Here is a 23899-nt window from a genome sequence, read left to right as displayed (position 1 = left end):
AGCCCACCACACTTCTGCAAATTTCGCTCACGCACGCGTTTCAGACCCGCGCTGACGAGCTCGAGCGCCGCCTCGTGTCGCCCCGATCGCCCCCCCCAGCGCCGTGGTCGCAGGCCCCCGACGTCACTTCGCGCGCGACAACGCGATATGTTACGACGTGCGATCGAACGAACGGCGCGCCGAGGGACGACGAGCGCGAAATCCGTCGCGTGCTCTCGAGTTTTCGAACGCGCCTACGACAAAAAGGTGCGCGCGACGGAAGCGCGCGGTGGAATCGTCGTCGTCGACGCGACTCGAAGAGAAAGCCAAGAATGAGACTAACCGAGGCGTGCGACGCGCGCATCGCAGGTGGTGGATCATTACGAAAACCCAAGAAATGTTGGTTCGTTCGATAAGAGCGATCTGAACGTCGGCACGGGCGTCGTCGGGGCTCCCGCGTGCGGGGACGTGATGAAGCTGCAGATTAAGGTGGACGACGAGGGCAACATCGTGGACTCGTGCTTCAAGACGTTCGGATGCGGAAGTGCGATCGCGTCGAGCTCGGTGGCGACGGAATGGATCAAAGGCACGCACGTAGATGAGGCGGTGACGATCAAGAATCAGGACATAGCGAAACATTTGAACTTGCCGCCGGTGAAGTTGCACTGTTCGATGCTCGCCGAGGATGCGATTCGATCCGCGGTGGCTGACATCAAGGCGAAGCGCGCGGCGGCGAAGACGGCGTGAGAGAATGATGTGTTTATGACTTGCGCCCGATAGATATCCTCATATAGAACGATGCTGTAGAATTTTTTGACGAAAAGTTGACACCGAAACGTACGGGTCTACGGTATCCACATAACTCGACATGCGACTCGGCGCAGCTTCGATCGCTCCCACGCGCCTAGCGCGCGCCAATCACGCGTCAAATATTGTTGTCTGTCGATCTCGCGGCGTGCGTGCCGCCGCAGCGTCGACGTCGGTCGATAAATCGGCTCAAACACCCGTTTTGATTGTCTCCGATCTCGATGGCACCATGGTTGGGAACGACGAATACACGCGCTCGTTCCGAGAATTTTGGGAATCGAGCGCAAAACCTCCTGGGTCTAAGCTCGTGTACTCCACCGGACGATCGCTTGAGTCGTTCACCAAGCTTATCGAGACGAAATCGCAAGTCATGGTTGAGCCGGATGGCCTCATCTGCGCAGTAGGCACAAAAGTGTTTCAACCGAGCGGCGACGTTTCGCGCCCATGGGTCGAAGACGCCGAGTGGACGGCGGCACTAGACGTCAACTGGTGCTGTGATGTCGTTACGGCGGCGGCACGAGGAGCGATCGATGCGTGCGGCGATGACAATGCGCACTTTCGACCTGCAGATGAACAGAACAGACACAAAGTCACGGTGGGAGTGAAGGATGAGCTCGTGAATGTAGTGGAGGATACCATACGAAGCGCGTGCGAGTCGAACGGATTAGAATATAAGATCATCATCAGCGGTTCGGGCGGTTGGAAGTTCGTGGACTGCGTGAGCGCGGGGGCGGGGAAATTAGAAAGCTTGGAATACGTGCGAAAACAGTTAGGCTTTGAACTTCTAGAGACCGTGGCCTGTGGGGACAGCGGGAACGATATCTTAATGTTATCGGGGCAGACGAGATGTATCATAGTAGGAAATGCTGAGTCGGAGCTTCGCGAATGGGCGAATGATCGCGTGGCAAAGGGCGAGCTCGCGGTCGACCGCGTCTTTCTCGCGACGGAGCGCGAAGCACTCGGCATCTTACAAGGGCTTTCATCGTTTGGCTTCCGCGGTTGATGTTGTAGAATTAGTGTGATTCTATTAGTTATTATTATCGTATTACATTAGTGCTCGCTTCGCGCCGCTTCGTGCGACACTGTCTCCTCGACTCCGCGACTCCGCGACTCACATATGTCTCCTCGAAATCGACGTATCCGTCACTCGCGCGCGCGCTGTCCACCGGTGGTGATGGATTTCCTTCGTCGCGTCGGAGACGTTGTCGGGGACGCGTTGGTGGGTTCGGATTCGGATTCCGACGGTGATTCGGACGACGTCGCGCGCGGCACGCGGCAAGGCGGTGGTGCCTCCGACGCTGGAGAAATCTCTGGACCTGACGACGCTCACGAGGGCGACGATGCGGACGAACTCGACGAGTTGATGAACACTGCGTTTACTTTCGGTCGTTCGACGCTGGCAAAGTTAAAAGACGTGTCCAAGGGCGTCGGTAAGGAGCTGTCCGAGGGACTGAAGGATATCAAGGAACAAGTGCGGGAGGACTTTGCGACGTTCGGGGACGACGACGTGGACGAGGATGAGGTCAGCGACATTGATGCGGATACGACCGCTACATCATCGAACGGTAGAGTCGTGTATACTGGAGAAGATGTGATGATTCCCGGCGCCGGCGACGAGGATGTGGGCGACGAGGACATCGCGCTCGAAGTGCAGGAAAAATTTGAGCAAGTTGGGGAAAAGATTGAGCTTTTGGGACAAAAAATGTTTGTAGGAGCAGGCAAGCTAATCAATCAAGTCAAAGAGACGACTCGAGACGCCATCAAAGAGACGAAAGAAGTGATCAAAGAGACTAGAGATGCGTTTGCAGTGAAAGACTCGGGCAAGACACCGAAACGCGGGCGAGACGAGTTTGCAATTCGTGTGCAAGCAATTCAGCGAGATTCGGGAACGTATTGCGATGATCCAAAAAATGTGAAACTGTTTGAGCATTTCAGCGAAAGTTTTACGATGGCAGGGCATGGTCAGGATATATTGACGACTTTGAATGCGAACAACTTTATGAAGGAACTTTTTGCGCGAATCGTGCCTACAATTGTAGACGAGGACACGTTCTGGCGTCGGTACTTCTTCAAATTGTATGAACTAGAAATAGAATTCGAGAAGCAGGCTCTCCCCGATTTACCAGACGATTCACCACAAGAAAACCTGCAACCGTCAAGCGCGGCCGTCACTGCGGTTTCGCACCAGCGAATTTCGTCCCTCGCAACGGATGAAGAGGGATTTGATTCCGACTCGAGTCTTGCAAAAGACGAGTGGACAAAACTTAAGCAGCCCTACGCCGCTGAGAATAAAGAAACTGAAGAAAGTGCCGTCGCAAGTCTCGGCGAGACTGGTTCAAACGACGATAGTGACGACGACGAAGACTGGGGCATGACATGAGGCGCACGACACACCGCAATTTGTAACAACACGCGATTAGAAATTAGAGCAATGAATTTTTCCGTCACAGTGGCACATACGTTCAGCCGTTTCCCTTCGACATGAGCGAATGCGCAAAATCTTTGCAAGGAGGTGACACTTTTTCAGCCTCGAAAAGTGAGATTGTGGTTCACTTCGCGTTGCGCCCCTTCGTCGTCGTCCAATGTCGCGTTTCATCAGCGCTTACTACATCTTGAACACTGCCGTCATCCTCACCTACCCTCTGTTCTCGTTATGGGCCCGTCACGAGTACGCGAGCGCGGTGACGATGCTCGACGGCTGGGAAAAGCAAACCTTGACGACTTTGGGCGCTATGGCTCTGGCAAAATTCATTCGTAAGGTCAACATCGACTCCTTTGTGTCGGACATGTTCATGTTCACCAAATCTGGCATCTTACTACTGTCTTGGATGATGGATCAGCGTATCTTCAGCTGGTATTGCGTGGCGTATGCAATGCTGTTTCTGTACGTGCGACGGCCCGAGTACAAGGGACCAAGTCGCATCGAATGGTTAAATCCTGCGACACTCAAGCGACTAGTGCTCGAGCCTGATGATACAGACAAGAACGTCGCTTGGCTGGTGGAGTTCTACGCATCTTGGTCACCGCCTTGCGTGAGCTTGGAACCTACGTTTGCAGACCTGAGCTGCAAGTACACCACCGCTGACCTCAAGTTTGCCAAATTTGATCTCATGAGATGGCCTAAGACTGGGGAAGAATACGGCATTAACGTTGCTGGGACGAGCAAGCAGTTGCCTACTTTGATTCTGTTCGAAAAGGGCAAGGAAGCGGTGCGCGTTCCTCACGTGTACAAAGATGGAAGAATTGCTCGCGCTCGTTTGCGACGGAGCGACTTGATCGCCGCTTTCGCTCTGGACAGTAGGCGGAAGAAAAGTCTCATCAAAGCCACGTTCTCAAAAGGAGATTAGCATAGCAATAAGTCATTGAATATCACTCAATCGTTTTAGTTGAACAATGCTATGCGCTAGAACGGCTACAATTGATACAGTCGCGTCAAACCTTTTCAAACACGGCGTTGGAACTAAGAATAATGGCCACGATGACGCCGAACAACCCGAGCGCACTACCGAAAATTTCAATCACTAAAATTTTCACGAATAACGTGGGGTTTGCCGCGTCTGCGAGCGCGCATGAGCTACCGACTACACCGACGCATATACCGCACACCAAATTCGCCAAACCGCACGTCAACCCACTCGCGAATACGGCGTACCCAGCCATCATTGTCGTTCTGTGAAACGCCCCAGTGTCGGGATCGCTGGGAACGTACTCGAGCTTTGTGCTGAGAATGATGGCGATGATTACGCCGTAAATTGCGACTGCTTCACAAAAAATGACACTGATCAAGTTTTTGCTCGTGATGCGCGGCGTGTGCACCGCGGCGCCGAGCAAGCTGCTGCCCGTAATGAAGATCCCCCACGCCGCACCGGCCACGCTTAGTCCGACCGCGGCGGCGATGCCCATGGCAGAGAAGAAGTACGGGTTAATGCGCGTGAACAGCACCCACAACCGCGCCCAATCGATGAACCCAGATCCTTCAGTTCGAGTCCCACGAACGAGGAGAACGAGCGTGAACGTCCAAAGAGCGGCGATGACGGGAATCGAACGACCATGGAGAATACCAGGCATGGTGTCGTGAACCACTCGAACGCGATCACAGCGCACGAACGGTGGACGGCGACGAGACCCACTGCGTCTGGCAATGCGGCAAGCCAGCGGGGCTGCTGCGCCTCGGCGAGCTACCGCGCAATCGTGGCGCTTTGTGACGCTGAATTCAATAATTGATGCTAACAGTTATATTACGGGCTATTCTAAAGGTGCATTCGGTCGGACGATGTCTCCGAATGCCCAAGCGTGCGTGGACAGCCAAGCGTGGCTCGCGTTTCTCAAATTGACGTTTGAGATTAGCTGCTCAGGCCGCAACGGCTCTCTCGTGATTGGGTCGAACTGAGAGATTTTCAAATGCTGTAAAATCGCCAATCGTTCGTAGCTATGACCACTCGGCGCGATGACCGGATCGCGAAATACCTCAAAGGTTAATTTGCAACAGAACGCGTCCGGCGGTTCGCACGAGCGGTCATCCGGCGCGCGGGCGCAAGCAATCACTTCCCCCATCGTACTCACGTCCTCTGCATCGAGCTGCGAGCTGAAATTTCGCACACTATTTTCTAAGTGCGAGTATCTTCGATCTCGATCGCTCGCTAACAGCTCCCACTCTAAATATTTCGCCCTCGCGAGTTCTCGCCACACGTCGTCTTGAATCATGTCCCCGCTCTCTCGCGCCTCCTCCAGCGCGCGTTGTAGCGACTTAGCCGCGTCCGTGAACTTTTTTTCCGCGATCAACGCTAAGCCAAGCATATACAGCGCCTTCACGCTGTTCCGTTCGAAGTGTAGCGCCGTCTCGCAGTCCCTTTTCACGCTCGCCCAATCCTTCTTCTTCCGATGGCACAGCGCGCGATTGATGTACAGCACCGTCCACCGCGGGTCGCACGTGATGGCTTCCGTGTACGCCTCGATGGCGGCACCGAACTTGCCGCGCTGGTAAAGTTCATTTCCGCGCGATTTCAGCGTTTGGGCGTCCATCGCACCGGCCGCGCCCGCGCGCCACGACGCGCGAATCTCGTCGCGCGCCGAGCACTGCGCGCACCGACCGCGCGCGCGGCGTCGTCGCGCGTCGCGTTCGATTTTGATTTTTTCGCGCGCGCTTTCGCTTTCAAAGAGTCCCTCGTTCTTGAGTCCCGATCGGTCGTTTGAACCCTAGCCTCGATCGGACGCCCTGATTTCGGCCCTCGTTTCGCCGACGCCCGCCGCGGTCGGGCGCGACCGAGCGCGCGGGCGGGCGGGCGAGCCGGCACATCGCGAGGCGATTGGCGCGGTGAAGATGGAGCTCGCGAAGTCTACCGTGGACACTGGGATTGGAGAGAGGAGCGTGAAGGTGGATAACGCGCGCGCGGTGTCGCTGGAGACGCACACGCAGACGGTGGGGGTGATTATACCGCCGCCGGACGTGCGAGTGATCGTGGACAAGACGGCGCAATTCGTGGGGAAGAATGGACCGGAGTTTGAGCAGAGGATCTTGGCGTCGGAGAAGAATAACGTCAAGTTCAACTTCTTGACCGAGGGAGACCCCTATCACGCGTACTACCGACAGCAAGTGGACGAGGCGAAGGCGCAGGCGAACGGAACGGCGAAGACGGAGACGGAGACGCGAGCCGCCGCGCCGGTGGCTGAGCAAGTCCTGGTGAAACCGAGCACGGGTACCGCCAAGCCCGTGGTTTTGGAACCACCTAAGAGCGATGAATTCACTATCCCTATTCCAGCGGGCATCTCGTCGGTAGATCTCGACGTGATTAAGACTACCGCACAGTTTGCAGCGAGAAATGGGAAGAAGTTCGTCACCGCGTTGGCTGGGAAGGAACACGCCAACCCGCAGTTCAACTTTCTCAAGCCTCATCACTCCATGTTTACGTTTTTCACCGCCCTTGCGGACGCATACGAGAAAATTTTAGCCCCAGACACGGCTCTGCTCGAATCTCTGGAGAAAGGTAGCGACAAGAGTGTGGTGTTGGAGCGCGTGTTGAAGCGCGTAGAGTGGGAGTCCGCGCAAAACAAGGCGAAGAAGGATAAGGAAGACGCGGAAGAAGAAGAGCGCATTCAGATGGCGCTCATCGACTGGCATAGTTTTGTCGTCGTCGAAACCTTAGATTTCGAAGATGCCGAAGATCGCGACTTACCACCACCGATGCAGCTGAATGAAGTCGTCGAAGCGATGCGCAAGCAAGAACTCGAAGCGCCCTCAGTACCTGAGGACGTCGAAGGTCAAGCGGCCCCTGTTATCACGGCCACCATGGATGAAGAGGAACGTGAACTTGTGCGTCAAGCGACAGAGCCGCGCTCGAATCCTGAACCCCCTGTGGTGGAAAATGTCGGCGCAATGAAGGTTGTGCGAAACTACAAGAAGCCCGAGGAGCGCAAGACGGCTGTAGTTGACTCGACCAAGTTTGTAGTATCCCCGATCACTGGAGAGATGATTCCACTCGACCAAATGGCGGAGCATATGCGTATCTCCCTCATCGATCCTAAGTGGAAAATCCAGAGAGAAGCCATGATGGCAAAACTTCAAGGGAGTACGCAGGCCTCTCACGAAGACGTCGCGGCGAACGTTTTGAATTTGGCGAGAAATCGCCCCGATATTTTCGGTTCCACGGATGACGAGGTATCGAAAGCGATAAATGCGGAAATGCTGAAGAAGAGATCGATCGCTAAGGCGACCGCGCCGTCTCCCTCTATTGCCCCGCCTTCCACCGCCGTAGCTCCACCGCCGCCCACTCGTGTTGCACCGCCTCCTCCGCCTCCGCCTCCAAAGGTTTTGACTCCTCCTCCGCCTCCAGCACCACAAGAGGAAAAGAAACGCGCAGCACCGGAGCCAGAAGAGGAGGTCGAACCTGAACCTAAGAAGTTGAAGGTGGGTGACGTTGAATTAGACGATGAATCAGAGTTCTTGGAAGCAAATCCCGGAGAGGCCACCATCAACGTCGTGTGCCCAACTGTGGAGGGCGACAGTAGCTTGACGGGGCAGACGCTCGAAATCAAAGTCAGTTCGCTCGCGGATAAAATTGTGGATTTGAAGAGATCGATCAAGCCACTTGCTGGAGACCTCGCTCAAAATAAACAAAAGCTCAGCACTCTTGGCTTGGGATTCCTCAAAGACACAGCGAGTTTGGCGTATTACAATTTGAAAGACGGATCGACGCTCAACTTGTCGATCAAGGCACGGGGGAAAAGATAGACATATAGCCGTAGGAGAACCCCAACTACTAGAAATGTTATCTGTACAACAACTTTTCCAATAGGTTTTCTTCAATTAGAAGCACGCTCCGGCTTTTCCACGAATCTCGAATTGACGCATGCAAGGTCGCGGTACGCTTCGCTCGCCATCGTCTTTCTCGCGACGTTTTGAATCGACTGCTTTCATTCGATTATTTTGCGTCACTAACTCGCGCGCGCGTCGTATGGCTTGACGAATGTTCGCATTAGCCATGTCAAACTTAAGAGCGGCTTCGTAATCTAATAGAGCAGCTTCGTAATCTTCTCGTTGTTCATGGGCGGTCGCTCGTTTGAAAAGCGTGTCGGCGTTCGGCTTGATTTCGAACATTTCTGAGTAGTCTGATATAGCGTCCTTGAGGGAACCGAGCTGGATATTTGCGTACGCACGATAGTTCAACAATTCAAGTTGATCAGCTGGAGATATGTTCGAATGTCGTAGACCGCGAGTGATAGTAGTGAGGGCTTCAACGTAGTCACCGCATTCGAATTGCGACGCGACTCTCATCAGGGCAACATCAGCGGCCATGGCTTCAAGCTCACTTTTATCGTCCTTGAATGGCTTTTTATTGAGCCAGTTCATCATGGATATCAACTTTCCTTCTCTTTTGGCGATCATTTCGGTACGAAGCGCTCGTAAATCAATACTCGAATGACTCGCTCGAGTCATTTCTGTACTTGTATTTGCGGGAAGGGCCTTCACATATGGAGCCTCTAGATTCGGCCATCGCATCGCATCGTTCAATTTTACTAACATCAGTAGAATACACTCGTCTGTTACGATGTGCGTACATTTATCTGGCACTATGGCACCATATAGACGATCAATTTTCAACACAAACTCACGCTTTGCGATCGCGGACGATGTTGCCTTTGGAATTTCGATGAGAAGGCTTCGATCGCCGTACTTCAGTGCGATGTCATTCCAACGCACGTCGTCACACAATGATGTATGAGGTATCTTTAGCGTGATGGAACCGTCGCTATCCCACCAAGTAAATTTTTCAATCCCAGTGCGTTCTTCTCGCACGCCAACATCCGCCGTCGTCACTGATAAGAGTTCAGGTAATTTGCGTTCGACGCCTCGCGCGCGATCGAGTCGCGCTCTGAAGACTTCTCTGTTCGGGTCGATCTTCGTCAGCTCGTATTGCACTAAATCAATCGCCCCTTGTGTCATATGGTTGCCGACAAAGTTTGTCGTCGGCCCGCTCTGAGGCTTCTCGTACCCCGGCGCTCGAGCTATCATCGTTCCATCACTGTGCTGCTCGAGCGCATCGTACCCTCTGCGCACGTCTGGGCCTTTGTCGATCCTATACTCCCCTCCGTGCGGTTCTTTCGTCCACACGCTCGGATAATGCTTGCCGTACTCCTTCTTCTTCTCCTCGATCAGCTCATCTTCGAGCGTTTCGTTCCCATGCGATGCGTCGTCTGGTCCGCCCGCGGTTCCGTTCGTCTTGTACTGCTCCCATGCCTTAGCTTGGAGTGCGCCATCACTGACGGTGTCGAGCGATGGGTTATACGCATCCATCGTGCGTCAGCGTCTGCGGCGACGGCGCGCACTTTCAGCGAACGTCGAAAGAGCGTTTTTTCCTCGTTCGCTTGCTTTCATCAAAACTCTATTTTCCCGCTAATTTCGCTAATTTCTGTTTCTTACGCGCCAGGAAGCGCTCTCGCGCGGCAGAAACTTGCTCGTCGGTGATTCTACGTCCTTCGACTGGCGCTTTATTCGCGTCCACCGTGTCGGCTTCGTGCCCACTCGCTGCGTCCGTGCTTTCAGCATCCCCGGGGCTCAACACGCCGCCAGAGAGACGATGAATGTTCACCTTCTTCGAGAGCAGCTCTCTTTGCTTTGAAATCCATTCTGGCTCAATTTTGCACACGTGGCGGAGAAAGGGTCGAGAAGTCGTGATCAACTCATGGTAAACGATCCACTCTGGAAGCAAACCGTCTTTGTCGGCGAGTTGGCGAGCCATAGAAGGGTGGACCTGGCACAGCGTGGAATTTTCTCCCAATGTTCTGTAGCCATTATGATTCGGTAGTCGATGCGCAATCTTTGTCACGAAGCCTGCGCACAGCGATTGGCGCAATCGGTTCAGACCTTCATCTGTTCGTGAGAAACAATCAAAGTCGTTCCTATCGCTTTTACGCTTGTCCTTGAACACTCCAAGTAATTGTTTTCGTATCTCTCGCGCGAACTCCATTCCTCGATCCGACAACGAATACCGCTGGTGAAATTTTCTTTGATATCCACTGCTCTCCCAGGCTTGATAGATTCGAAGTAACACCGCGTGATCGCCAAGAAGAAAATCTTCGTGAGTCGCAAGCTCGTGAAGACTCTCAGTTGCATCTCGGTGCTGACCTAAAAACACTCTTTCGACGCTCAACATCGCGGCAACTGTTGCAGTATCTGCAACACAATCAAGGCGTTTCGCTTCGACCATCGCACGCGATAAGCATGGCTCAAGTGGAAGCGAACTCATCTCTCGTCCAATAGAAGTTGCCTTCCCATCGGGATCGATTGCACCAACGAAATAAAGTTGGCGCAAAGCATCTGCGATGAGTGCAGTGTCTGGAGGATCCAAGAAATCGAAAGTCATCACATCTAGTCCTTTTAGATTCAGTGTCTTCAGATACAGAATCGTACCGACTAGACATGTCCGTTGGATCTCTGGCCGAGTGATCGCTGGCATGTCGAGTTCGAGCGCGTCCTTTGTGTACAGTCGGTAGCATCGCCCAGCTTGCGTTCTTCCTGCACGTCCTGCACGCTGCTTCGCCTGCACGCTACTGATAGGCACTACTTTTAATGCATTCATTCCCGTCATCGCATCGTACTCAACCTGCTTCACCACGCCTGGATCAATCACAAAAACGATTCCTGGGACCGTCAGCGACGTCTCAGCAATATTTGTCGCAAAGATTATTCGTCGCACGTTCGGATCATGTGGGTGAAACACCCTCGACTGCATATCCGGTGGGAGTGATGCATAGAGTGGCAAGACTTGCACATCTGGACACTCTCCCTCGGGCATCGATCGCACGTGAGCCTCCACAGCCCGACACGCTTTTTCAATCTCTTCTTGACCTGTTAGGAACACCAACATATCCCCAGGGCCGGTATTCACATGTACATCCACCACCGTTTCAATCGCACTTTGAAAGTACGACTTTGGAGCCTCGGTGGCGTGCGCGATTTGAACCGGAAACGTGCGTCCAGGCACGGTGAACACCGGTGCGTCGTCGAAATACGTCGAGAATTTTTCGCTGTCGAGCGTGGCCGAAGTAATCACCAGCTTCAGTTCACGCGCGGACACGAGCTTCTTCAATAATCCGAATAATATATCTGTGTGCAACGACCGCTCATGAGCCTCATCCAAGACGACGACACTGTAACGCGACAGAGTCGGGTCTTCGAGAAGCTCTCGCAGTAACGTGCCGTCAGTTAAATATTTTATCCTCGTCAGGCGGCACGTTCTGTCCTCAAAGCGCACCGAATACCCAACTTCTTTCCCAATCTCTACCCCCATTTCTTCTGCGACGCGTTTTGCCACGGAAACAGCTGCCACACGTCTCGGCTGCGTCACCGCCACCGCCGAGCCGTCGGCGACGACGCCTGAGCGCAGGAGAATCTGCGCAATCTGTGTCGTCTTCCCGCTCCCCGTCTCCCCAATCACAACCGTCACCGCATTCGTCTTTACCGCACTCGCAATATCGTTCGCTGTTCGTCGATCACCGCGCTCGTCAGTCACCGTCGTCGTCGCTCTAAGAAAAAGATGCTCCTCTCGTTCGCGGTCGGGGGTCCAGTCGGCGCTCTCCGTAACGCTCGACGCACCGTAACGCGAGACCGGTAAGTCGTCCGTGGAAGACGTCGAAGGATGATCATCGTCGTCACCAACCGCGCGCGCCATGACGTCGCGCTGAACACTGGCGACTCTACGCCCGCAGTGTGCGCCGCGGATGTCGAGCATAAGAGCCGCAGCGCGCGCGGCGTTGGCGCGAAAACAGCGTGAGGCGGAGGCTGTGAAACAGAAACAAGCGCCACCGACGCGAGCAAACGACGTCGTCCGAGGCACGGGGACGGAGAAGAAGGATGAGGAGGACGACGGAGCCGCCAAACGTGCGAAGGTGTCGAAGCCGACGACGGTGAAAGGGTCGAGATGGGGCTCATCGGACGAAGAGGACGAGGATGAAGATGTGCGCGAAGGAAGTGCGCCAGACGCGACGCGGCCGACGACCGCGAATCAGGGGTACATGGAGAAGATGCTCGCGGAAGCAAACTCGTTCGCCGCGGCGCAGCGGGAAAATCAGCAGCTTGAAGTAAGTGGGCGTAAGCAATCTCAAAGTGTAGATCCGAAGAGTTTCTTTGCACCGTCGCCGAGTACCAGTGACGAAGGTGAGGCAGCAGCTTCAGCAGAAGCGGGGCCTTCGCGGCCACCGAAGCAGGACACGTTGCCGCAGTCGCTCGCCGGCGAGTTAGCAGAGCTCGAATCCGACGAAGAGAAGGAGCCCATGGCGGGACCGGCGAGACCTCGTGCGATAAATGATGAAGAAGATGACTTGACGGTTGGACCCGCGCGACCGGATCCAGAGGCGATGCGCGCCGCTGCCGAAGAAGCAGAAGCTGGCCTGGCGCGAGGGCGAGAAGCAGGTTCGTCTCCAGTTCCATCGACCAATCAGGTGGAAGTGCAGTTGCAAAAGAGACCATTAAACATGCTTCAAGCGTGTCGTAGCGTGGACGAGTTTGAGAGATTGAACAAGATCGATGAAGGCACGTATGGAATAGTCTTCAAAGCGCGGGATAAGAAAACGGGAGAGGTGGCGGCGTTGAAGAGGGTGAAAATGGACGAGGCGACGGATGGATTCCCTCTTACTGCTCTTAGAGAAGTCAACATACTGCTATCGTTGGATCATCCGAGCATTGTGAACGTCAACGAGGTAGTCGTCGGCTCAAAGTTAAACTTTGTATTCATGGTGATGGAATACGTTGAAAATGATTTGAAAGGTCTCATGGATCAGATGGCGCAGTCGTCTTCGCCCAAATTTACGATTCCCGAGACAAAGGCGTTAATGCTACAGCTTCTGAGTGGGATGTCGTATTTGCACGAAAATTGGATCATGCATCGTGACTTGAAAATGTCTAACATTCTCGTCACGAACTCGGGCGATTTGAAAATATGCGACTTCGGTCTGGCAAGACAATTTGGTGGAGTCGGTAGATACACGCAACTAGTCGTTACGCTTTGGTATCGTGCACCGGAGTTGCTATTGGGATCGACAACTTACGGTCCAGCCATTGATGTCTGGAGTCTAGGCTGCATCTTCGGCGAATTACTCGCCGGAAGTCCTCTGTTCAATGGTCGTGCGGAAATCGATCAGCTACAAAAGATTTTTAAGCTTCTCGGCACGCCAAACGATAAGATATGGCCGGAGTTTAGCTCACTCCCGAGTGTGCAAAAAGTCACGTTCGCCGAGCAACCTTACAACAAGTTGCGTCAGAAATTCCCGCAGGCGTCGACTGGTTTGAGCGATAAAGGATACGAGTTGCTCAACCATCTGTTGACGTACGATCCCGCAAGGCGCCTCACTTGCTCTGAAGCGCTGAATGATGCTTTTTTCGAGGAGTATCCGCCTCCACAACGACCCGTATTCATGAACTCAAAGTAGACATGTAGACACGACAGCCTACGGCTGTGCTCGCTCACTCGCCTCGACCTCAGTAGCGCGCATGCCAGTAGTTTGCAACATAGTCCTTAGGTAGGTTAGCTCCGCTAAAGTGCTTGAGCGTTACTCATGAACACTGTTCATCGCACGTGCCTCGGCGCATCTGCGCTGAGCGCGTCGCCCGAGCGAAAGTGTTTGGGACTGTCGAAAGCGCGAAAAGGGCGGCGTCGCGTTGAACGTCGCCTCGCACGCGTTTCGAGGTGCGCACACGCACAGCATGGTGACGCGAGCCATGTCAAGGTTAGTCGCGAGCCGGATGCGATACCCACGGTCGTCCTAGAGCGCCCGAAGACGAGTCATACGGCGGGAGTGAAAGTAATTCTGTTACCGACGGCGCATGTGAGCGAGCGCTCCGCCTTGGACGCCGACGAGGTAATACGAACGAATAAACCCGACGCAGTGCTACTAGAAGTGTGCGATGAGCGCGTTGATGGCATCATTGACCGAATGAAAGGCGTCGAGAACGACGACGTAGTAGTACCCGGTGCGGTGCATATTGTTGGTATGCCGGCGGGTGTTCTTCCTGGCGGAGTGGATGAGGTTGTTCTACTGTCGCGTTTACGCACAAAAGTTGGGAAGGGAGTGTCGTTGGAAGATCTCAAAAGTGATGCTGAGTTATTGTTGCGCACTGGTTTATTCGAATCGGTCATTGTACGCGGACGTGCTGAAGACGAACACGGTGCGCGCACCGTCGTTTGGAAGGAAGGGAAGGTGACTTTGGTGGTATCGGTTGCCGAAATTGTCTTCACCGTTCATCCGATGGGCGCAGAGTTGACTTCAGACATCCGATTCAAGTGGAACGTTTATGAAAATTTCGTCTCCGCTACTTCGGATGCCGCTGCAGAGGTTGAAGTGATGCGACGAGCGGGCGAGCTTGTGAAAGTGAGCGATTGTGCGAGCGGTCAAGGCAAGATGAGCGCGTGGCAGACTGCAGCTTTGTGCGCATCTTTGGTTATTGCGGTCCAAGAGAGGCTACAAAGTGGCTACACCGTAGCGCTGGATGTGAGCGATGGGGAATGTATAACGCTCGACGTGGTTCCAGATGTGGCTTTATCGACGGATAGGTGGTTTGAGCGCATTGACGTCAGTCTTCAGGACGTGTTGTCCATTTCATTCATCGGCGAGGCGGCGAGAGCGGGGGCGGGAGCGAATAAGTCGTCTCCATTGACTGTAAAAATTATGAACGGGATGATGACGCTTGCTGAGTCTATTATTTCGAACAAACTCGACGCTCAAGACGGTGGGGAAATCATTGCTGGTTTATCAGCAGCGTTCGAGTCGCGCACTTCACGTGTCTACTTGGCTGATTCAGAAGTATCCAAGACGATGCGATCGCTCGAAGAAAAGCTTCATGAACACGTTCCAGGAATGAAGCGTTCGCTCGCGCGCTATATCCTCGGATCCATACGATCGTTGATTACATCCGCCTTCAAGACACGTAAACAGTTAACCACGGCTATCGAAACCGAGCGTTTGACGCTGATGCGTTCGGGTGAGGTCAGCATGCCGCCTCACATGCGCGAAGTATTCATAGATGAACGAGACAGCGTCTTGTTTGATTGTTTATGGTCCGTGATCGAGGGTAAACCGACGGACCGTCCTGGCTTTTACCACAGCGCCTCCTCGACGTTTGAATACGCGCGTCGCGTCCCGGCACTCGACCTCCCCGCCGACGGCGTCTCAATCACCGTAGTCTTCGTCCTCGGCGCCGCACACGTCCCCGGCATCGTTCATCGTTGGAACGAGGCGTGCTCGAGGGATTAGTGTAGGATTTTGTCATCGAATCGACGCTTCATGAAAAACAAAAAATCCCACCACGCTCTCGCGCGCGCGCCTGGGGTTAGAACCAGATGAACCCCTTGCACGTCACACCGGCGCGCGCCGCTGGTTGATGTCAACGCGCGAGACGTCTTCAAACGCGAGTTCGTGCACGCTCGGCGATATCGATTGGAAGGTGCGTTGATACAAATTATTTGCACATTTCGCGCGGATTTCGACGCGCATCGAGCGCGCGCGCGCGCGTCGCTGGTCTCGAACGTGTCCGCCGACGTGCCGACGCGAAGAACCCTCGCGCGAGGGTCTTTCGTGGACGACGAGACTTGGCGTCGCCGACGGCTCGAACGCGCGCGCGCGACTCGATGGACAACGTCGTGGATGAATGAATATTTGTTTCACGACCGCGCCGAGCACAACGCGCGAGAGCGGGCGCAAAGGGCGATTTCGACGAGTAATCGACCCATTTGGACCGTCCACGTGGGCAAAGGAACCAGGTCCATTCCACAAAATCGACTCCGAGGACTGACACGTCTACGCTCGTTTACGCGCTCACCAGGTTCATCGAGTACTGTCGAGCGATAAAATCGCAAACATCGACGAGTCTTTGGTGAGACTTGAACTTCATCTCGACCAACCTTCGTCTGAAAGTAGACGACAAGTGTCCCTCGAGCTTTCGCGGGAAGAACTCGAGCGCGTCATTAGCGAGCTTGATAACGCCAAAAAGGCGCTCGATCAGCTTAAGGAAAAGTAAACATGGTCGCCGTCACGAAGAAGAAGATTCCGGGTCCGACGAGCGAGATCGCGGCGTTCACGAAGAAGTCGCAACAGCTAAAGTTGGAAGCGGATGTCTTGTTTGCGAAGGGCAGCCACGGCGAAGCGCTCGCCAAGTATAACAAGGCGCAGCAACTCGCTCTCAGAGGGAGTGCTGAATTCGTTGCGATCGCAACTAATAAGGCGGCGGTTTACTTGCGAGGAGGTGTCCCAAGTCAGGCTATCAACGAATGTGATGCTGCGCTCGATGCGCAGCCCACTTACAAACCAGCGTTGCTGCGCCGCGCAACGGCGTACGAGGCGCTGCAGGAGTATACCAAGGCCAAGACAGATATCGAACGTGCCCTCGCGATCGATTCGTCCGATGATTCTGTGAGAAATCGATTGGACAAGGTGAAATCCTTGGCTGCCAAGGCCGCAAAAGCCAGCCGTCCGGCGGGCATGGGAGGAGCGGGCGTCGGTAAGCAACCAGCTCAGAAGTACACGAAGGAGCAAATCGCTGCGTTACGCGCCGAGGTACTTCGTCAACAAGCGGCACAGCAAGCGGCCGAAACGAAATTCACCTTTGACGTCACGTACGAAGGGGAAGTCAAGAGCATTCAGCTTCCAGTGTCTCTGAAATATTCTGACTTGACGGACTCCATCAAGAAAGAGTTTGACATCAAAACGCACGTAGCTGTCAAGTACAAGGACTTCGACAATGACTTCATCACCATCACATCTCGCATGGATTTACGATCCGCCTTGACGAACTTCGCCGCCATGGCTGAGCACCGTGCCAAGGAGAGCGGTGAAAAGGCAGAGACATCGATCCCAGTCATTCAAGTCACCGCTTTTGCGTCTAATACCGAGATTCTGGAAACGCCCGAGCAAGTACAGCCAGCGCAATTGCAAGAAAACGATGAGATCAACGAAGACGTCATCGAAATTGACGAGTGGCTCCTTAGTTTTGCATCGCTCTTCCGCAAGCGGCTTGGCGACCTGGCGCCCAAGGAAGGCCCTCTTGAGTTGCGTGAAATCGGACTTGAGAAGTGTTGCGAGGTGCTGGAAGAAACTGTGGGCTTGCCGGAGTCGAAAGCACTCCTCGTCAGTGCAACTGATAAGTTCCAAGAAGCTGCCGCCACCGCCATCTTCAACTGGGGTAATGTGTATGCGTGCAACTCACGCAGAATCATCGATGCTTGTGGGAGCCAGGATGACGACGGCGTAAGTGGGAGTGATGAGGCGCTCATGGTGGCTGCGAAACTTCACATGGCTGAGCTAGATGCAGATTACGAGGCGTGCTGTGAACGTTTTGCGGCCTCTCTCAAAATTAAGCCGACGTATTTTGAAGCTCCCATCACATGGGGCCAGCAAGCGTTCGAGCGTGGCAAGTTGTACCACCACTTGTCTAGTCAAGTAAAAGGTGCCGAGGTCAAGAAGGCGGAGGAAACCGCGGACGTAATGTTTGCCCTCGCCATCACCAAGTACCAAGAGGCCATGGAGATGCTTCCACCCGCTGAGAGAGACGTCGTGCTAACTGAGAAGAGTGAAGAGTCGAATGGTGTCAAGGCGCAGATCTTAATCCTGTGGGGCAACGTGCTCTACGAGCAATCTCAGGTGAAGCACTCACGAAGCGTTAAGAACTGGAAAGACGACGCAGTAGCCGCGATTGCCAAGTTCAACGAGGCAGGTTGCGCGAAGGGGGACATCACGCGGGCCCTCATGAACCACTCGAGCGGCGAGTGGGAAAGTGAAGAAGCAGCGGCGAAAGCCGCCGAGTAGTTGAGTAGCGGCGAAGCAGCATTCGCATTATTAATTTTCAAATCTCAGTGCGGCTAAAATTAGCTTCTTATTGTTCTTACATCAATCAAAATTCGCTAATTCACTGAACATGGAACATTTGAGATGCATAAATCGTCCATGGCAGGGACGCTCTTGATGACCAGACCGTGCTCATTAGCAAGGTGAAGGGCGCAAATGAACGCCATATGAACGCTGATATCTTCAACATGTCCAGCTGGGTTATTCACGGGGAATTCCCGGAGCATCTCATTGAAAGAATGCACGTCTTCCTCTGACGTTGATTCTTCGAGGTTGGCCCAGAGCGTTTGCTTGAGAGCGCGGACGTTCACTTGCTTCGTGGTCCTAGCGTAATTGACCTCAATCTTTTCCACACGTCGCGGGGCATCCACAAAATCGTCATCGTCTCCTAACTCATTGGCGTCATACCACCCGCCCGCTTCACCGACCAGCTCCTCACCATCATCGAATTCGCCTCCAGCTTCATCTGCGCCAAAGGTGAACCCTTCCTCGTCTTGATTCGTCATGGATTCACTATTTACCAAGCTCGCCACGTTTTGAGACTTCAAGAAAAGTTTTATCAGATTGGATGGTTCATAACCGAGATCTGGTGGAAGGAGAGTGTCGGACGCACTCGGTGCTGTGGCCAACAACAGGTCGTCCTCGTCGACGGCGAGTTCAAATCTTCGTTCATCAAGCTCGCTCGGATTTTCAAAGTCATAAGTGAGCTCACCCTTCCCTCTCTTCTTTTGGTTTTTGTTTTCACCGTCGTCTTCGCCGTTAGCACTCGATTTGGCGCGAGGTGGAGCTCTGAATTGCCAGTGTGTCGGGCCAGCCCAGCCCATCTTGCCACCTAAGCCAGATGAAACGATCCACTCCAAACCACCTTCTTGGGTCGGTAGAACGGTATCATCATCCATGGATGTACCATGGTCGCCATCTTCCGCCCAATTTTCGTCTTCGAAACCATCAGCACCGGCAGCCCAGTCCTCTGGCGACTCCTCCGCAATATCTTCATCTTCGTCGTCGTATTCTGCCAAGTTTATCCCTTCGAGCGACGAACCCGTAAAGAATGAGCCCGCACCCTCTGCGCTTTCTTCAGTTGCCTTGGTGGGAGCAACACCCGTGACTTCCGTGAGCATAGCTTGAACTTCATCGATAGAAGGTGTGATGCGCGACACCGACGCCATGGCCGTGGTCGCAGCTTCGATTGAAGCACGCAACGACGAGAGATCGAGCGTCCCCGTGAGCGGCGCGTCCTCGCCCTTCGTGTAGTCTGGCACCTCTTCTGAGTCAAAACAAATATTGCACCCTTTGTGTACGGCTAAGTTTGTCAATAGAAGACCTGAGGCACCACCTTCATCAAACATGGCACTCGTCTTTTGGAAAAGAGGATCGACGACTAACGTTTCGTCGAGCTGCTTCAACGAGTGTGCGTCCGGCATCTCCAAAGTGTTTACGGTCGCTCGTCGTTTCTTTGTTTTCGCTCCATCGCCGTCTTCCGGCAATTGACTCCCATCCGCACCGTCTCCAAGTCCTTGTCGTCCATCATCTTCTTCTTCTTCGCCGTTGGACGAGACTTTGTTCATCCCACCGAGCATCTTGAAAGTTTCGCTGTGGAACGAATCTACGCGCGATGCATAAATCTTCACACCAGCTTCCAATGTGCAGCTCGCCTTTTGAAAGTTAGTTTGATTGTCTTCATCTTTTTCATTCTTCACGATATCGCTGATGTGATCGATCAAAGCCAGGCTCCATGTGTTTTTGGCGTTGATTTTGTTCTCCGACGCGAGCTTGATGCAGTTGGTGTAGAGGTTCAAAACCGCGTCCGCCGACAGCTTCTTGACCGGTTTTGGTGGTGCTTGCGGCGCTCCGGTGAGTTCTTCGAGTTTACTCGGCTTCTTCACCGGCGCAGATTCCGCATTTTCTTCGAGCTCGGTGGCGAAATCCCGCCGCATCTCTTCCGTCGCTTCGCGGGACAGGAGCGATTTTTGTCGTTCCAGCTGATCATCGTTCGGGGATAACAGTCCGGATGGTGCGGGTGATCGGCTCAGCGGGGTCTTCTTCCGCCCACCGCGTTTAATTTTCTGATTGTGTGGCGTCAACACGCCGGACATCGCGTCTTCGTACCGCGAACGCGCCGTCGAGTGCCGCAAATCGCCCGTTCGCGGTGAACTCAATCGTTCCCCTTTTCGATGAAAAATGGCCGCAGACTAAGAATCATACATGGAAACTAGAGCTAGACTAAAAGTCGAGAAGAACCGACGCCTCGAACTTTGCGCCGTCCTCACGCCTCGCGCTTCGGTCGATACATCCACGCGTCCGCGTCTAAACTATCGGCCACCTTTCTCAAATCCTCCATCGCGGATTTCACCACCATTCGATCCACCGCATCGAGCGCGCGACGCTCGTGACGCTCGCGCGCGGTCTCCGCGGACAACCGAGCGCGGGATCGAGACGCGGAGGTGTCGCGCGCCAGGGCGGGGGAGCGCGCACTGGCGGGCGGAAAGACGTTTTCCGTCCACGTCTCGCCTCCGTCGTCGCGCGACATCGCGTTTCACGCGCGCGTGACGCGCGTGAGCCGAGTTGTGGCGCCGCGCTCGCGTTTCGAAATTTCGAAAACTCTCTCGAGGCGCGCGCGCTCGCGTCCACAAAACTCGACTTTTCGCGCGAACGCGCGTGGGTTCGCGCGAACGCGCGCGAACGCGCGGAAAAAGTTTATCTCAAGTAGAATTCACGTCCAAAACGGTCTCGACACCCGTCTTCGCGCGTCGGGACGGGTGCAAAGAATCGAACAAATCCAACCACCTCGAGTCGCATCGATGCGGCTCGCGGGGACGACGACGGAAGAGGTGTCGAGCACGTCCACGCGCGTGTTGAAGGAGGAAGAGGAGCGAGTGATCGGCGAGCTGTTCGAAAGCACTCGTCATGCGACGACGGAAGGGATCTCGAGCTTGGATAGGATCCTAAAGCTCGAGCTTGAAGACGCCGACCGCGCTCTCTCTGACGCGTTGGAGTCATCGGGAAGCGTCATGGCTTCGTTGTCCGCGTACGTATCCGAAGTCGAACGCTCGATGGAGGACGTGAACGCGTGGTCCACGGTGTTTGAAACAAAACTGGTTAATATGCGTAGGAACATCGAGATTATCAAAGGCAGAGACGACAAGCGAGACGTCTCCAACGAGAACAAGCGAGCGCTCGCAGCTGCCGTGCGGGGCTTGCTTGGGGAGTTAGAGTTACCTGTTGGTGTCGAGCGTGCAGTCCGCGAGCATTCACTCGATGATGAACGAGGCATTTTGACCATCTACGACGCACTGCGTCGGCTGTTGGACTTCAAAAGAAAGCTGAGGTACGCTGTGCGCGACGTTTCGACTTTACACGCCGAAACTAACTCGGTCTCACGTAGGGATGGTTTACCAGCAGGGATTGCGACGATGCGAGTCACCGTCGAAGCGCGCGAACAAGTAGAAGTAATAGCCATGCACGCGTTTGAGCGTGTATTTGAGCGCTTGCGAGCGATCGCAGAGGTGTGTATCGTGTTGCTCGTTGGAATTAATTTATTAATATTTCTTGCAGGGATGGGTGCGATGGTCGACGCAAAAAAAAGCGATGAGCGACGCGAACACGTGGGAAGCAATACAAAGGTACGGTGCATGACAGAAATAAATATTGTCACGAATCTCACATCTATCGCTCACAAACGCAGCGACTTAAAGAAATTCGAGAGATTATTTGACGCTTTGTCCGAATTAAGTCCAACAACCGCGGATGCTTTCGCGCGTCTATATTGCCAAAGCTGCGTTGAAGTGATGCGATGCGATATAGTGATGATTATGGACGCGATCGACAAACAAGATACTGAAGCAGATGCCATAAACGTGAGTTCTTCTCGATTTCAATGAACGATGTTGGATGAAATTAAATAATTAATTCGCAGGTCGCGTTTCAAGCGCTAAGGACAGCGATTGCAGCCATGGAGACTGTGGGAAATACGGTGGAAACGTTTCTCGGCACGACATTCCGAATCGCGTCGAATAATCGCGAATTCTATCATCAGGAAATAATTACAGGATTGGAGGGATGTTTGCTCGATTTAATTGAACAATCGATTGCGACCAATAGCGCACTTTGCGTGGCGTTTCTGGCGGCTTTGATTGATACTTCTGCATCGACGCACGCTCTAGGTCAATATGCGTTGACTGAAAGCGTCAATAACTTTCAGGTGCGTCATCGCATTGTTTTCTCTGCGCTCGATTTGATTTATTTATTTGATTTAATTACAGGTCGTCGTAGAAGCGCACATCAACAGCGCTGCGCAGGAATTCGCTCGAGAGCTGAGTGCGCTTCGCTCGAAGCAATCATCGACGCGCAATTCGGGTGGAGAATATGAGTTTCGCATGCCAGAGCTCGATCCGTTGAGAAAAATTATTTCAGCTCATATGCAGCTTCAAAACGTGTTTGCGGCAAATGGTGAACACTCAGCTGATGCTTGTTTTCTGTCGATGTGTGATGTAGCGTGCACGCACATAGAACATACAGCGAGTGCGGTATCCAAGAGGTAATTTTATGCCTCATCTCTACTTTTACTCGAATCGAAACTCACGACTTCACTCAGACATGACAGAGTAAGACTTCAAGGCTATTTTTCACTTGCTCGGTGTTTCGAAAGAGGTGAGAATGAAGGCGACGTTTCTGCCGGACTAGCGGCGCAATTGGACGGATTCATGACTTTAGCGAGCTCAACTTACGTCGCGGAGGTTTGCGAAAAGCATTTTGGAAAGCTCTTCGGGGAGATCCACGCTTTGCGCTCGGGCTCGAGTGTGGGAACGTTTCAGCCTGCCGGCGACCGCCGCGCACACCTACTCAAGCTGTATAAGATCGCCATTCCGAACGTTCGGGGCGTTGAAAAGAGTGTCGAAGCTTGTGCAAAAACCTTGATGAAAGATTTGATTGTCCACGAGCTCGTGTTACGAACTTGGCGAGAACTTGAAGCACATGTGGTTGAGGGACTGTCGTCTCTCAAGGCAGCACTTGGAGACAATAAAACATCCGATGCGATACCAATCGCGCAAGTACAGCACACGTTCGCCGTACAGTCGAAATCGTTTCACTAGCTCAATATGAGTTCCTACTTCCTTCATCGTTTACAACAACTAATAATAATACGGACAGCATCGCCGCGACGCGAGAGAAACGCCGGCGACCTCAAGGTTCTGGCGCTACGACGCCAAAGTACAACATCATCAACGGCTCGTCCTCACCATGCGGGATAATCTCGTGAGGTTCTTCCGGTCCAACGTATACGCTCACACCAGGTCTGAGGTCAATTTCTTCTCGCGCCTCTTCCGCTTCGCTCGCTTTGCGTCTCCACACCTTGAACGCACCTCGTCCGCTTTGCACGAAGAATACCTCGTACTTGCTCGGATGGACGTGACGATCGATAACGGTGCCCGGGGGCAAAGCGACGTGCGACATGTTCGTTATTCCCGGCACTTCGTCGTACTTTAACAAATCTCGCACCATTTCTTCCGTGGCTTGGTGATGCAGCGCGCGCGCCTTGACGGTTCCCAGCGAGGCCGCGCGAACTTTAACCGGTGGATATCGCGCGCCCGACGCCTCGACGTCGCGCGCGAGCGCAGGACTGGGATTGAAACGACCATCGTCTCTAGCGGTCGCCATGGTTGGACCGCGCTTCGACGGTGCACCGGCGCCCACGACCGCCGCGCACTGGCGTTTCGTGGGCGGCCGCACCAGCGGCCTGCAGCCGCATTTTGGGTCGCCATCGCGCGGCGCAAACTAGGTC

The 23899-nt window shown here is 53.9% G+C and overlaps 16 protein-coding genes across 16 annotated transcripts; 10 read left to right on the top strand and 6 right to left on the bottom strand.

Annotated features, from left to right (window-relative positions):
- Positions 1-147: 147 nt before the first annotated feature.
- Positions 148-726, top strand: OSTLU_28911 (predicted protein; the record flags this gene model as incomplete). Its single annotated transcript, XM_001415811.1, has 2 exons — positions 148-246; positions 349-726. The coding sequence occupies 2 exons, from the start codon at positions 148-150 to the stop codon at positions 724-726; spliced, it is 477 nt and encodes a 158-aa protein (XP_001415848.1).
- Positions 727-847: 121 nt separating this feature from the next.
- Positions 848-1789, top strand: OSTLU_28910 (predicted protein; the record flags this gene model as incomplete). The annotated part of the gene is made up of 1 exon (XM_001415810.1): positions 848-1789. The coding sequence occupies one exon, from the start codon at positions 848-850 to the stop codon at positions 1787-1789; it is 942 nt and encodes a 313-aa protein (XP_001415847.1).
- Positions 1790-1960: 171 nt separating this feature from the next.
- OSTLU_13770 (predicted protein) lies at positions 1961-3166 on the top strand (the record flags this gene model as incomplete). The annotated part of the gene is made up of 1 exon (XM_001415809.1): positions 1961-3166. One exon carries the CDS (start codon positions 1961-1963, stop codon positions 3164-3166), a length of 1206 nt encoding a protein of 401 aa, XP_001415846.1.
- A 310-nt stretch (positions 3167-3476) lies between these two features.
- OSTLU_6169 (predicted protein) lies at positions 3477-4082 on the top strand (the record flags this gene model as incomplete). The annotated part of the gene is made up of 1 exon (XM_001415808.1): positions 3477-4082. A coding segment is annotated over one exon (606 nt), but the record flags the coding sequence as incomplete, so codon positions are not given.
- Positions 4083-4218: 136 nt separating this feature from the next.
- On the bottom strand, positions 4219-4854 carry OSTLU_13768 (F-ATPase family transporter: protons (vacuolar); the record flags this gene model as incomplete). Its single annotated transcript, XM_001415482.1, has 1 exon — positions 4219-4854. One exon carries the CDS (start codon positions 4852-4854, stop codon positions 4219-4221), a length of 636 nt encoding a protein of 211 aa, XP_001415519.1.
- Positions 4855-5031: 177 nt separating this feature from the next.
- On the bottom strand, positions 5032-5808 carry OSTLU_86132 (predicted protein; the record flags this gene model as incomplete). Its single annotated transcript, XM_001415481.1, has 1 exon — positions 5032-5808. One exon carries the CDS (start codon positions 5806-5808, stop codon positions 5032-5034), a length of 777 nt encoding a protein of 258 aa, XP_001415518.1.
- Positions 5809-6106: 298 nt separating this feature from the next.
- OSTLU_86131 (predicted protein) lies at positions 6107-8014 on the top strand (the record flags this gene model as incomplete). The annotated part of the gene is made up of 1 exon (XM_001415807.1): positions 6107-8014. One exon carries the CDS (start codon positions 6107-6109, stop codon positions 8012-8014), a length of 1908 nt encoding a protein of 635 aa, XP_001415844.1.
- Positions 8015-8089: 75 nt separating this feature from the next.
- Positions 8090-9577, bottom strand: OSTLU_13765 (predicted protein; the record flags this gene model as incomplete). Its single annotated transcript, XM_001415480.1, has 1 exon — positions 8090-9577. One exon carries the CDS (start codon positions 9575-9577, stop codon positions 8090-8092), a length of 1488 nt encoding a protein of 495 aa, XP_001415517.1.
- An 88-nt stretch (positions 9578-9665) lies between these two features.
- Positions 9666-11954, bottom strand: OSTLU_28903 (predicted protein; the record flags this gene model as incomplete). Its single annotated transcript, XM_001415479.1, has 2 exons — positions 9666-11764; positions 11879-11954. 2 exons carry the CDS (start codon positions 11952-11954, stop codon positions 9666-9668), a joined length of 2175 nt encoding a protein of 724 aa, XP_001415516.1.
- Positions 11955-12756: 802 nt separating this feature from the next.
- OSTLU_13763 (predicted protein) lies at positions 12757-13710 on the top strand (the record flags this gene model as incomplete). The annotated part of the gene is made up of 1 exon (XM_001415806.1): positions 12757-13710. One exon carries the CDS (start codon positions 12757-12759, stop codon positions 13708-13710), a length of 954 nt encoding a protein of 317 aa, XP_001415843.1.
- A 126-nt stretch (positions 13711-13836) lies between these two features.
- On the top strand, positions 13837-15531 carry OSTLU_28901 (predicted protein; the record flags this gene model as incomplete). The annotated part of the gene is made up of 1 exon (XM_001415805.1): positions 13837-15531. One exon carries the CDS (start codon positions 13837-13839, stop codon positions 15529-15531), a length of 1695 nt encoding a protein of 564 aa, XP_001415842.1.
- A 107-nt stretch (positions 15532-15638) lies between these two features.
- OSTLU_28900 (predicted protein) lies at positions 15639-18108 on the top strand. Its single transcript, XM_001415804.1, has one exon. The coding sequence runs from the start codon at positions 16297-16299 to the stop codon at positions 18076-18078; it is 1782 nt and encodes a 593-aa protein (XP_001415841.1). The 5' UTR covers positions 15639-16296; the 3' UTR covers positions 18079-18108.
- Positions 18109-18173: 65 nt separating this feature from the next.
- CPH3501 (predicted protein) lies at positions 18174-20213 on the bottom strand (the record flags this gene model as incomplete). Its single annotated transcript, XM_001415478.1, has 2 exons — positions 18174-19937; positions 20004-20213. 2 exons carry the CDS (start codon positions 20211-20213, stop codon positions 18174-18176), a joined length of 1974 nt encoding a protein of 657 aa, XP_001415515.1.
- A 705-nt stretch (positions 20214-20918) lies between these two features.
- Positions 20919-21998, top strand: OSTLU_13759 (predicted protein; the record flags this gene model as incomplete). Its single annotated transcript, XM_001415803.1, has 1 exon — positions 20919-21998. One exon carries the CDS (start codon positions 20919-20921, stop codon positions 21996-21998), a length of 1080 nt encoding a protein of 359 aa, XP_001415840.1.
- A 71-nt stretch (positions 21999-22069) lies between these two features.
- On the top strand, positions 22070-23210 carry OSTLU_13758 (predicted protein; the record flags this gene model as incomplete). The annotated part of the gene is made up of 3 exons (XM_001415802.1): positions 22070-22318; positions 22380-22654; positions 22766-23210. The coding sequence occupies 3 exons, from the start codon at positions 22070-22072 to the stop codon at positions 23208-23210; spliced, it is 969 nt and encodes a 322-aa protein (XP_001415839.1).
- Positions 23211-23301: 91 nt separating this feature from the next.
- On the bottom strand, positions 23302-23775 carry OSTLU_92132 (predicted protein; the record flags this gene model as incomplete). The annotated part of the gene is made up of 1 exon (XM_001415477.1): positions 23302-23775. One exon carries the CDS (start codon positions 23773-23775, stop codon positions 23302-23304), a length of 474 nt encoding a protein of 157 aa, XP_001415514.1.
- Positions 23776-23899: the final 124 nt, after the last annotated feature.

The sequence above is a fragment of the Ostreococcus lucimarinus genome, chromosome 1 (genome assembly GCF_000092065.1).
Source record: "Ostreococcus lucimarinus CCE9901 chromosome 1, complete sequence".
Lineage (NCBI taxonomy): Eukaryota > Viridiplantae > Chlorophyta > Mamiellophyceae > Mamiellales > Bathycoccaceae > Ostreococcus > Ostreococcus sp. 'lucimarinus'.
The sequence above is the reverse complement of the archived record's forward strand: the minus strand, read 5'-3'. Positions and strand labels throughout refer to the sequence as shown.